The sequence below is a fragment of the Neolamprologus brichardi genome, chromosome 17, assembly GCF_056152115.1.
Source record: "Neolamprologus brichardi isolate AB-2024 chromosome 17, ASM5615211v1, whole genome shotgun sequence".
Classification (NCBI taxonomy): Eukaryota; Metazoa; Chordata; class Actinopteri; order Cichliformes; family Cichlidae; genus Neolamprologus; species Neolamprologus brichardi.
In genome coordinates, this window is record NC_142120.1 from 34096851 (window position 1) to 34109729 (window position 12879).

The 12879-nt window shown below is 37.4% G+C and overlaps 2 protein-coding genes across 2 annotated transcripts; one reads left to right on the top strand and one right to left on the bottom strand.

The window, feature by feature from the left end:
- Positions 1-1133: 1133 nt before the first annotated feature.
- On the bottom strand, positions 1134-4914 carry fgfr1op2 (FGFR1 oncogene partner 2). Its single transcript, XM_006806470.3, has 6 exons — positions 4624-4914; positions 3509-3645; positions 3216-3333; positions 2932-3074; positions 2735-2848; positions 1134-1601 (listed from the first exon to the last, which is right to left on the bottom strand). Exons 1-6 carry the CDS (start codon positions 4646-4648, stop codon positions 1464-1466), a joined length of 675 nt encoding a protein of 224 aa, XP_006806533.1. The 5' UTR covers positions 4649-4914; the 3' UTR covers positions 1134-1463.
- On the top strand, positions 4896-11797 carry med21 (mediator complex subunit 21). The gene is made up of 4 exons (XM_006806469.3): positions 4896-4989; positions 6299-6413; positions 9138-9238; positions 10937-11797. The coding sequence occupies exons 1-4, from the start codon at positions 4948-4950 to the stop codon at positions 11114-11116; spliced, it is 438 nt and encodes a 145-aa protein (XP_006806532.1). The 5' UTR covers positions 4896-4947; the 3' UTR covers positions 11117-11797.
- Positions 11798-12879: the final 1082 nt, after the last annotated feature.

Consider the following 12879-nt stretch of genomic DNA (forward strand, 5'->3'; position numbering starts at 1 on the left):
CTCCGTCCCGCGATATCCCCACCTCCTTCTGGCGTCACCAACCATCAACACGATCTCGAGTGACTTCGATACATCAAATTAAAGGTGTCAATAATTAAATAAAACGTTAAGAATTTAATTAACAAAATATATAAATTATGTATTAAATTAATTTCATTTCAAACATTTAAACAATTATTTATTTACAATTTTAATTCGTTTTAAATAATTAATGATGACTTTACCTCATTAGCCGTGTCTCACTTCGATTAGATCTGTCCATCAGACCATAACAAATCACAACAGGAGACTAATTTATATTGGCAGACACTATTTAATGTGCGCACAAAGCAGCACATGAGCTGCTCTTTACCAGCACTTACATTTAAATTAAGTTTTCAAATATAAGCCATGGAATGGGTGGATGCTTTCTAACATCCCTCTGGTGTGCCTTGTCGTCTGCAGTAAAACAATATATGGGGAAAGATAACTTAAAGACTGCACCCAAGTCCAAATATGATGCAGTGTACTTCTACTTTTCAGCTTGTCTACATTCTATTCCCCAACACAAGTTGGATTGAAATAATAGCCAATTTATGAAAAGCTCTTATTACAGTCATCTCACTTTGTATGCAATAATGTCACAAATATTTTCTTCCATCCTCTAAAATGCACAGACTGACTGATTTCCAATAATATATATATATATATATATATATATATATATATATATATATATATATATATATATATATATATATATATATATATATATATATATATATATTTATTTATTTTTTTATTTATTTTTTTCAAGTAGTGGATAAAATTACTAATAAATCTAATGATATAAATGTGCAACAGTGAAACAATGAAGCACTTGTTTACAAGCCTTTCAGTGGAGTATAACTACACTGTGGTTTGACAGTGTTGAAATTTTCTATTCCACAGCTAGCAGCAGATGCACCTCACCCTTTGGAGCAGATCCTCAGTGGATATGGTTTCTATTCCCACCAGTGACAATATTGGTGGGAATAGAAACCACTTTTACTGACACGAGTAGTGAAAGTGAGAAGTTGTGTATCTGCAGGAGCAACCAAAACAGAACAAGAAACGTGTGACATTTGGAAGGTGACACAAACTCTACAGACAAATTTTCTTGCTTATAGATTTATTTGAACTCAAGCCCTTTATTTACTCATTTACACCTTAAAATGTTGCAGGCACTGCGGGCTCGTGCATGCTGCCAAAATGAACAAAACATTACAGCAGTACCAAGAAACAAGAAAAAGAATAAAGGGAGGGGAGGTGGCTCGCTGCTTGTTGCCCGAATCATCAGACAGGAATGCAGGTCTGGAGCAGCGATGTTCTAAATGCACCAGGAGACTCATCATCTGAAGCGGTCACGTGGTAACAGGCTGTAGACTCTGTACCCTACAGTGGCAGCAGTAGGGGGCTGGGGGTTTGGTGGGCTGTTCTGGGCTCTAACTTTTTCGTAAGCTCACGTCGGCACTGGTGAGCAGTGGCGACAGCGACGTGCTGTCTGATTGGTCGTCTCTCTTCAGAACCAGAAAAGCTTCCCGACTGATTCCCAGCAGCTCTCGGAGTCCATTGTTCTCCAACTGAAATACACGGAGACGGAGAAATGCTGCGTTTAATGCAAACAAAAATGATTTGCAAATCCCATAAACCCAAATTTTATTGAGCACAGAGATCTCTCCAGATTCTCAGAATCTTTTGAAGATATTAAGCTGCAGATAATTAGATATTCAAAGTCTTCAGAATTATATGTTGACAAATGTTATTCTGAAATTGTTCCACAAGTTGCAGATGCATTTTTTTTTGCAGATTGAGAAACGCTGCCTCTTTAAAAGGCCTTTTTATACCCAATCATGTTGAGTATTAATCTTTATGCCAGTTAACCTAAAATGTTCCTCCATTTTTCCAGCTTTTTGTTGACCCCATCCCAACTTTTTTTTTTTTTTAAATTGCTAGTATTAAGTTCAAAATGAGCTACTGTTTTTCTTAAAATGCTACTTTTTCACTACTGTAAATAAAATATGGGTTTATGAGGTTTTAAGAGTTCAAAAGCTCACTGTTGACATCTGGTGGTTAACATGTGGAAACACTACAAATGGTTCTTACTGTCAAAAGCTAAAACCACATAGCAACGCTAGTTAGCTAAATAGTAACATAAATCTAACTTTTATGGGATTTATGGATAATTTCAAGTAGTAGAGGTAAAGGCCAAAAAGCCTATAAATATATATGTGTTTAACCAATTGGAAATAGAGAGGCAGGATGTCTAAATAACAAAGTAGGTCAAAGGGAAAAAAAAAACAAAGCTAGGAGGAAATGTAAATAAAAAGGCTAATTTTTAATTTCAATGCCCTGTTAAGATCTGCTTTGACATCTCAACTCAACATGAAGCTTTAGTTCGTTTTTAAACTCCAAACTCACACTAAATATACTGTTTAAATAAATAAATGAATAAATAACAGAGCACATGAACATTCTTTAACTATGGCTTGTGATCCAGTTTTGATTCCACCCCTCAGAGGCTTGATCATTTAAGTTTCCACTGATGACTGTTATTGGCATTTGTGTCAAGTGTCAATTTCTTTGACACTCGTGATCCTCTGTGTCACATGAACAGACATTTTTTTGGGTGGATTTGTAACTTCTGTGGATTTTTTGTACCCTCCCCTGGTCTCAAAGCTTTGGAACAACTGAAGTAATGCTGCTCGGCTTTTACCTCTAGCTGTTTAATCCTCTCCTCATCTTCACATATTCGCTCCTCATCCACCTCTATGGCTTTCCTCATCACGGAGGCCATTTCGTTGATCTTGTCTATGTGTGCTTGCATTTCCTGCAATGATTTTTTTTTAATGCACAAGAAAAGTAAAAAAATTGCACAATAATACATTAAAAGTACTTGCACCAGACACTGACCGTAGTGTGCTGCTCCTTCAGCTGGGTAACGATGGCGGGGTCGTCTCTCTTACTGGCCATGAGAAGTCTGAACACCTGCTCCCTGTATTTGGTCATGATGAGCTCTAAGGCAGACTGGTGTTCTTCCAATGATGTACGCAGCTCTACATGAAGTATGAACACAAGTTTGATTTGCAGGAAGGATCAAATTCCAGCTTTATATTCCGCAAATCAAAGCGAAACTAAAAATGCACTGACCACCCGATCTCTCAACAGAAGAGTTGACATTAAAGGAAACTGCCTACCTTTGTTTTCCTGCTGGAGCTCCCTAATTTGACGGTTTTCCTGCTGGATTCCCAGGACTAGACTGGAACGAGGCCGATGCCGTGCAACCTCGTTCAGGGCGTCTATCTCTTCCTGGTACTATCAATAAAAAGAACAAGCACAAAAACCTTCAGTCTGAAATATAAAATGATAGATCATAACAATTAGAAATACTTTTTAAAAAGTGTTATTCCAGCTTTTCAAATGAAACTTCACAGATTCTACATCAAATGCTTTAGGCCTCACATTTCCCCAAGTTCATGTGACACCCTACCTGTTTCATGGCCTCTACTCGCTTGTTGAGATGTGTCGTCTGTTCGATTAACATCTCAGCAGCGTTGTCATGGTTGCGAAGCCTTTCCACTAATGATTTGGCATCTGCCAGGACCTTCTCTAAGGTACAGTTCATGCCTGAGGAAATACAAGTGATCCTTAAGAGGAGCTAGGACACGGTTGCTTTCAAATATAGTAGTCATCCACCTTGTCAATCCTTCTTTTCTTCCCTTAAGTATTACATTTGGTTAAAGCAATTATCCATTAGCAAGCTATTCATTATAGTGATGACTGACACTATTGAATTATATCTTATTAAAATAGCTTCTTTATTTAAAGGTAGGCTGACTTTGTATCTTAGTTAGACAATGGGGAAAATCTTTGGTCTATAATCTGTAGATACAGCAGCTGCAGTCAAGTGAAAGTTTTCTGGGAACTCTGAACAGTCCTATAAAAACCTATGTATATACCATGATGCAGTAGCTTTTTGCAAGCTATTGCTGCTGTTAAGCAGCAATAAGTTACATCAGTCTTTTTCTATATGATGATCACTTTAATATTTTTAAACACGACTTAAATCAGAAATGCTTGATCTAGTTCTGTTTTATTTGTTCAAACAACAACACCGCGATATTGGTATTATACAATTTTAAAAATATCTGTAAACCAAGAAGTAACCTCAACTGAAGCGTCAGCTCTGACTTCAGAATACCAGCTAAAAATCATTCATTGACATTGTGTCTAGGCTTTCTCCTCCTCGACCTACTCGTCATTACATCTGCCGTGTCAGCTAATTCGCTTATTAGGAGCAAGCCTTACGTGTTTTAGGTGTCAGATTCACTTTACATGATTACTTTGGAAGCATATTCGTCTCAGCTATATAAAACGTGAAGGGGATTAGTATCTCAGTTTTCCAAATTCAGTTAGCTGACAACGTAAAACATATTTTAACAACACATACATACATACACACACACTTATTAGCCAACTTACTAATCAGAGTTGAGCTTTCATGCAAATCCACTTACATGCTCGCATTATAAACGGGTGCGTATAACAAATCAGTGTTGCCATTCAATTTTAGATAATGAATTAAAGAAACAAAAATGATCATACCTGGGGAAGCTACAGTACAAGACATTGGAATTGCGTTAACCCCGCTGCTACTTCCTGTTGATGTTTGGCAGCTAATATTAGCTAAAGGCTAACATTAGTTCTCATAAAGCAGCCACAAACAGGCTCTAATAAAGATCAGTTATCAGAAGATAATCTCTGCTGATATGAAAATATCGATTTTAACGCGTTTCAAGTTTGCTGTGAACCCAGTTGTGAGATGATAAAAGTAAGTAACCCAACCTATGCCAACCAAGGTTCCCAAAATACCGAATATACCGCGAGAGGTTTTATGTTCTCGCGACAGTTACGTCAGAAACAGACAATATGGCGGACCGGCTAACACAACTTCAAGACGCAGTCAATTCGGTAAGGCAAATGTTGAATATTTTAAACATTCTTTGGTAGAAGGAGGTGTTAAAAATATAAAATACATCGTTATGTCGTTTAGAGTTGGTAGCTAACGCAAACCAGTGGCCCGAGTAGTTTAGTAACGTGTCAACAACACGGGGTAGCTAACCATTATAGCAATTATAGCTAAAGGCCTGTGTTACTAAACGACCAAACCAGCTAAGTTATTTTAAACAATGAAGTGTTACAGTGTTAAAACGTCGTTTTGAACAAAATGATACAAAATAAATATATTTGGAAAGAAAACATTGTTACTACAATACTGTGCAAAGGTAATTTCTTTATATTTGGCTTGCAAGGGACCAAATTTTCTTATTTTTTTCAGTGGTCTTGAACAGATGTTGAACTTATAGGAATTACGAATGGAGAAAAGTAGGTCAGATTTTGATCCTTCATGTTGTACCAGCTTGCTAGAATATTGCAAAGTCTGTTTTTGCCTTACATACTGTATTTCCACGTATTTTCTCCCGTTTCAACTATTTTCAACTCCCGCTGCAACTATTTGCCATTTTCCAAAACAAACAAACAAACATAATAATAATAATAATAATAATAATAATAATAATAATAACAATAATAATTTAAGGGTGGTTCTAGACCAGAGATGTCAAACATCCTTTTACTAGGTGGCCTACATACAACACACTTTGGGCCGATCAGTGAAACTCCCCTTTCTGTCACTCTCAGTCAGAACTTTAACTATACATTTAATCCCTGAGACATTTTAATATAAGAAAAAGATGCTGGTTTTAACAGTCCTAATTGGTTTTTCTGCACAACAAAGAAAAGTTTGTCAGTGTGACTCGTTGGGCTTAAATTGTAGGAAATAAATGTGCAAAATAACAGAAAACGTTCTTTTGGCTTGTTGTGTAGACTATCCTGTAATAATATATTTTGTAATGTGACCCCATTGTAAAAAGCATAGATTTCTATAATAGATGGTTTAAAAAATGAGCTTTGTCTCATTTGGGGGATGTTTTATCTTCAGGAGAAGCTGTAAAACTTATAAAAATACATTTAAAAGTCCAAAACTTAAGCACGCCTTCACATTTTCACAGTGGGTAAAATAGGATTCTGGCCTCCTTATGGTTGACACTTGTAAACTAAATACCTATATTTTATAATAAAAAAACCATACCTTGATAAAACTGGTAAAAGAAACGTCTTTAAATTTCTTTTGCCTGAAGTTTATGTTATCATCATCAGCAGCTATTGTCTTGTTTAAATGACAGCGTAACCTATTACTGGTTTTGTTTTGTGTGTCCAGCTTGCTGATCAGTTTTGTAATGCTATCGGCGTCCTGCAACAGTGTGCACCTCCTGCATCTTTCAGTAACATCCAGACAGCTATCAACAAGGATCAGCCAGCAAACCCAACAGAAGGTTTGTGTGTTTTTTACTATGACATTAATTTTAACCATAGTTTTTATATCAGTTTATATCAGTTGATATTAGTTATTTGCCTCTCTATTAATATCTGCTTTTTAAAAGCTGCTAAATATAAAAAATTAAAAATTCAGGAGGAGATGAGAGAAACACTCGTCAATGACGTTGCATAGTTTATCCACCAGAGGTCACTGTGCAATTTCCCTATGGACAACATGTGTTTGTTGCTCATGCAATCAGAAACAGATTGCATGTAATTGCCAACTTGACCTATTGAACCTCAGACTGATATCAGTCAAAATGACTCTTATTTTATAGTAACATTTACGGCAGGTTTTAATAACAGTGATGGGGGATGCCTGACAATCTCATTTTGCAGTGAGATTACTTTATCTCATTGGATAAAACAGATACTGATAAAGTTCAACTTTTAGGACATAAATTGTAGTATATGTTATTGCAATATTTAGCATATCACATAATGTTGAAAATGACAGTAATATATTGTAAAAATGTGGTATCAAAGGGTGTCTGGTGATTTCCAGCCCAGTATAGCTGTGTGTTGGTACATGTTATAGCTGTGTGCTGTCACCAGAGGGCAGTATAACAATTATGCGGAACAGTCTGTGAGCTAGACTTGTTTGCATTTGTTCAGTTTCTCCTTCAACTTCGACCCTGATACAGAAAAGATATGTCATAATATAAAAATAACTTCTTTGCAGTGAAATGAAACACGGTATTGAAAATTGTCTACGTATCCACTGTCTGTGTTTCTCATGCTGCTTTTTTTAATTGTTGATTATTTTTTGCCACTGTTTCCTCTTTGTGGTGAACTCCTCTGTTACTCCCTTTCCTGTTAAAGTGAACTCTTCAGCAAATTAGTTTCTAGTTTCTCACTGTCAGCCAGTGCTACATGTGCTGTTGATCTCTTGGTGCACTGCACACAAGCATGTCTGTAGAGGTTGCATACCCAGAATCATCAGGCTACACTAGGGCTGCCTAAAACGATTATTTTGATAGTCGACTACTCACCGATTATTTTTGTGATTAGTTGACTAATCAGATCATGCATCCATTGGACGTAAAACTTACAGCTTATTGCACCAGCATGCATCTGCTCTTATATAACTATCTTTAGCTTACAGCTTGAAGTGTTTAAGGTATGTGCTAACTAAAAATAAAGACAAGATGATAGTTTATTGAATTTTAATGAAGTTTGCAGATTGTTTCGGTGGAGTTTAATAAACTCAGCCGTCTGCTCCTTGCTATCTAAAATATAACGGGACACCGGAGTATATTCTCGAGGATTTCACACTTCTGATAATCAGCTGTCTGCTTAACGTTTATTCAGCTGTGTAAAAACTGTAACTTTAATTGCAGCCAAACCGATTTATTCAGGAACAAATAAAACGCTGAAAAAAGCCAAACAATAACATTTTTAAGTTATCTAAGTGACTTGTATATCGTGTTTAACCTGAGTAGCGAAAGACGGTGGTGGATTTGAAAACGATTTGCCGGGAGTCCGGTGTTTTCACGGGCTCTAGTGAGCCTTGAACCCCGGCTAGCTATCGAGCTAGTGGGTAACAGACGTCTCCGAAAATGTTGGAGCACTTTTAAAAATATGTGGTGTCTTGATAAACTGAGCCGAAATTTGAGGTTTACACAGTTACAGTCTCGCCTGAAAATATGTTAAACATTTATTTTGTGACCCAGAAAGAATAATAAGAGTAATATTAACACTAACTAGCTGCTGCCATTGTTGGAAGCTGAGCAGGGCCGCGCTATGAATTCTGGGATAGGTTGGGCCACAAAGATTACACCTGACCCATCCTTCAAATCTGGGGAAATGAAGGGCGCATTTGTCGGAGTCTTCGAATTCGGACAGTCTTTGTCGTGTCGCTGTAACGTAATCGGCCTACAAATGGGGGCACAGTAGGATGCGGTTTCTGAATTTGGACTCAGCTACGATACCGGACACTGCTTCTTCTTCTTCAGGGTTTAACGGCAGCTGGCATCCTTGTACATGCAGTGCTGCCATCTTCTGTTTCAGTCTGTTATTATACTCTTAAATCCTACTACTTATTCCCGCGTCTTTTGGGATCTTACAAAGCTTCAAACGACGCGTCGACTATTAAATTAGTCGTCGACGATTTTAATAGTCGACGTAATCGTGACTAGTCGACTAATCGTGGCAGCCATAGGCTACACGGACAAAATCTTATGCAAACTGACATAAATGCAGTACAGACTGGCTTACATAATGTGGAACAGCTTGTTAGCTTGAAAATATTTGTCTGAAACAGGAATGAAAATGTCCACATTGGTGCTTTGTACAGTACTCACCCCTGATCATACAACACCAGGTCTCCATCACTACACCTACATATCATTCATGATGAGTGTCTCTCTACAACTCAAATGATTTAGTTTCACCACTTCTTTACATTTTACTCAATATTTAGTGACATTTTATCTTTTCACTTTGAATATTATGGTACATAATGATTTTTCTCTTATAAAAAAGGAGGGGAGGGGGTACTTTCTGTGGCTCAACAGCATGTAGAGTGTGTGTTTGTGTTCTGTTATATATATATATATATATATATATATATATATATATATATATATATATATATATATATATATATATATATATATATTAATGATTTGCAGGATGCAGGATGATTCACCTGTGTTTTGTTTTTCTTGATCTCTGTTTAGAGTATGCCCAGCTGTTTGCAGCCCTTATAGCCCGAACAGCCAAAGATGTGGATGTACTCATAGACTCGCTGCCCAGTGAGGAGTCCACAGCAGCTCTGCAGGTCAGCACATTCATAAGTATCACCGACTATTTCACATGTATATATATTTCAATGTATTAATTCTATTTTCCTGGACATAAAAAAAAAAAAAAAATTCAAGTAGAGGAGCACTGTTGGTATGTCTAGCTATCAGTCAGCAGAGGGAAGTGTGTTTTGTCTGTGAGCAAACTGTTTATAGTCTATAGTGAAATATGTTAAAGACAACAACAGTCATTCTTGTGTTTATCTCTCTCCCGTAAATAGAAAGATGCATGACATCAAGTGTCACTTTCCTGTGCACTGCTTTCTGCTATTAGATTAGACTAGAATAGATTAAAGAACAGAAAATTGAGACTAGGATGTTTCCCAGCAAGCATATCTGAGTGCAATACACAGTACTGCCAGTGAGCATTTGTAACACAAATATCTTTGAATGACATTAGTGGTACTTGGAAAACTTGCTAACTTTTTGATCTGTTTCCAGAGCATTTTATCAGTAGACAAAAAGCAAAAACATCTCTTTTAATATTTTATGGCCTTCACTCAAGAGAGGAACGATAAACACCACGGCTGGAGTGTGCCGATAACGAGATTATTTTGAGGAACATCCATTAAGTAAATGGTAAAGCTCACTTAAACCAGTTAAAACTGCCAAATTGGTAATGTTTGGAAAACTTAGACTCTGAGTACACAGGGAAGGGGGGGGGTTTCCCTGCATAGAGGAAGTTTTAGTCTGAGCCAAAGGAAAATCACCAGAATTGTTGTTAAATGATTTCTCTAAAAGATTCATGGATCTTGGCAGTATGCACATTTTTGCTGATGACGTGACTAATAATTGTATATATTGCTGGAAAATGAGGTATTTAAGAAACAAAAAACAAACTTTCATTGCTTTTAATCTGCATGGACCAATCTTGCTTAATGTCATTACAAGCTCCAAAGGCCTTTTCTGAGCCGAGTAGGTGCTGCTCTTTCTCAAACAAGTATGATATTTATCTCTAGGTAATGTTATAAGAAAGTAAGCCACCCTTACAGGCAGCTCATGTCATTTCTAGCTTTTTATAAGTCGGAGCAGTAGTCGTCAGTCTTTCTGAAAAACAGCCGAGCAATATTGTATAATCAGTGGTGTTGGTTCTTTGTGCAAGGATACTTCTATCTTCATGCGGACCACAGGGCAGCATTTTTTAGATATTAGTGCTGTCAGATGTCAGTGGAATTTTGTGAATGAGGCTTGCACAGCCCAGAAGTTCTGGTTTCCCTGTAGCTCTCTGAGGGCCGACAATACACGCAACTGGTTTTAGATATAAAGTAAAAAGACATCTGTCATACAAAGCTGTTAGAAATGATCAGCTGTAAGACCACGTCTCAGGAGGCTTTCTGCACACATTGCGAATCATGCATGGAATCTCGTCACAGTCTGATGGCAGCTTTTGAACCGTGAAACAGAACTTGTACAAAGTGATTCTCATCAACTATTTAAGTTGCTCACACACACCACCTGCGTTGTGTGGGGATATTGGGTGTACCAGGTGGGAATTCTTTTATTATTCAGTCAGTTAGTGTGAGATCTGATGCTCCCAAGTTATACAGTCATGATCTGCACACAATTAAAGGAAACCTTCACTCAGTTGTTATCAGTTATTTGACGCTCCACAAAAGGGAAAATAAAAACACCAAAGCTGTTTTCATTAAATCTGACTGTCTGTGACCTCTCATCAGGCGGCCAGTCTGCGGCAGCTGGAGGAGGAGAACCATGAGGCAGCAGCTCGGCTAGAAGAGGTGGTTTACCGCGGCGATATGCTGCTGGAGAAGATCCAGAGTGCACTGGCTGACATTGCCCAATCTCAGCTCCGCACCCGCAACGGGGCACCCAGCCAGCCATCACCGGCTGAATCCTGACCCGAGGAATGCATAATATGATTCTGGACAATTTTCAGTCTTTTCAGCTATTTTTTTTCTTTGCCTTCAGCCACAATAGGCCATCATTGAAACTGCCAAACATGGTGTGTGTTCACATGTCAAATGTGTGAACATGTAGATGCTGAAGTGGTTCTGTGTGGATGAGGTCATCTTTATGTTTTTTGTTTGTTTTTGAAACGTCATTTCTACAGCTCAGCTGATGAAGGATGGTGTCTTTACATGCACATGGATCTTCTTTCCTGAAATTTTTATTTAAAAAAAAAAAAAAAAACCTTCTCTGTGGGCCTGAGGAGACCAATCTGACAGGTGTTCTGTGATTTATGTACACTATAATGTTATATATATTTATGTCTGATTTTGTAGATATTCAATGAAACCATGATAGCTCATCTCTCTTGAGGTATTTTCTTTTTTAAATAAACCGTGGATAGCCACATAAGTGTTAATAATATCCCCTTTTTTTAATATAGTTTGCAAACTGTTACCACAAGCGTTTTGTACACAAACCATGTGGGTGATGTTAATTGTTGGAGTTTGTTTGTGGCATTGCATCACTTTCATTTTTTTCATTGGAACTGATACACTAGCAGAAACTGACATGACGTACTGCGAGCCTTTACCAGGAAATGATTACAATTAAAGAATGACCACATTTCAGTTCATGTGACCTTTAAAGGAAATTCTGATGGACACAGCTTTGAGGAACTAAGCTGTGGCTCTTGTATATTTCATAATGTGTTTTGACAAAAACAATAGTGAAAGAAATTTTTTTTAAAGGAGGTGAAAAAACCAACTCCATAATCTGGTTCTATCGACGGTTTGAAACGTTTCAGTAAAAGGCATGAAACTTTCCCATTACGGAAAGTTGTGTATATGCATGTGTTATGTTCTAACTCCTAGTCAGTCTGATACATGATATTTAAAAAAAAAAAAATCTAAAGAGTGAAAATCACTTTTGTCACATTTGCAACTAAAATATTTTCACAAGTCATGCAGTGCAATCTTGATTTTTGCAAAACAAATGCTTTCATATTGGCTGAATCCATTTCAGACGGAACTTTGTGAAACCCAGGCTGCAGGCCAGAGACTTTATAGCCCAAATCTAAATATAGGTGCTGTGTCACAGCTCAGTGGGCCCCATTGATGTGAGAAATATAAAAACAGCCTTGTCTGCTGGCCACCACACCCAGACGTGTTAGCGGGACCCACCCGCCTGTCTGCATGTTGACATCATGGTCCTAACAGTAAAAGCACTTAACCCGCCCGAATGAGGAGATTCATGACAGAAAATCTTCACCTGCCCTGGTTTGGTCAACAAAACTTTGTCTGTGCTCAAATTTTGTTATCTGCGTTTTCATTCACATGTGATTAGTGTAGCTTCTCCCTTTAATGTTCTTTGTTTATCCCAAAGGTCTATAGGACAATCTACAAGGAAATGAAAGAGTCCAATAGGGTGAAGACATTTCTAAGCACCACTGATGGGATTATTAAGGAAAAAAGTCAGTTCCTTTTTGAAGGGCTCTACTGTAACGATGTTGGAATGCAGACACATTCATTTCGGTTTCTAGTTTAAACAATGAGCACTTTTTAAACGGTTTGTAGGCAGACAAGCTGTTATCATCTCAAACTGCTATGGCAAAGGTCTCAGATTGTGCCTTAATAGAAAGTGTTATAAATGTGGACTGTGTGACTTTTATCTTATCATACTTTATTGCGTTCTATCTGGTTTATTGCCACTAGAT

Bases quoted from the DNA above. Each gene is read 5' to 3' on its own strand.
- fgfr1op2 (XM_006806470.3), bottom strand. From the start codon at position 4,648: ATGTCTTGTACTGTAGCTTCCCCAG. The intron at 3,646-4,623 runs GTATGATCATTT...GTATTTCCTCAG, and splicing joins TTGTACTGTAGCTTCCCCAG to GCATGAACTGTACCTTAGAG. The intron at 1,602-2,734 runs GTAAAAGCCGAG...CGTGTATTTCAG, and splicing joins AGAGGATTAAACAGCTAGAG to TTGGAGAACAATGGACTCCG.
- med21 (XM_006806469.3), top strand. From the start codon at position 4,948: ATGGCGGACCGGCTAACACAACTTCAAGACGCAGTCAATTCG. The intron at 4,990-6,298 runs GTAAGGCAAATG...TTGTGTGTCCAG, and splicing joins TTCAAGACGCAGTCAATTCG to CTTGCTGATCAGTTTTGTAA. The intron at 9,239-10,936 runs GTCAGCACATTC...ACCTCTCATCAG, and splicing joins AGTCCACAGCAGCTCTGCAG to GCGGCCAGTCTGCGGCAGCT.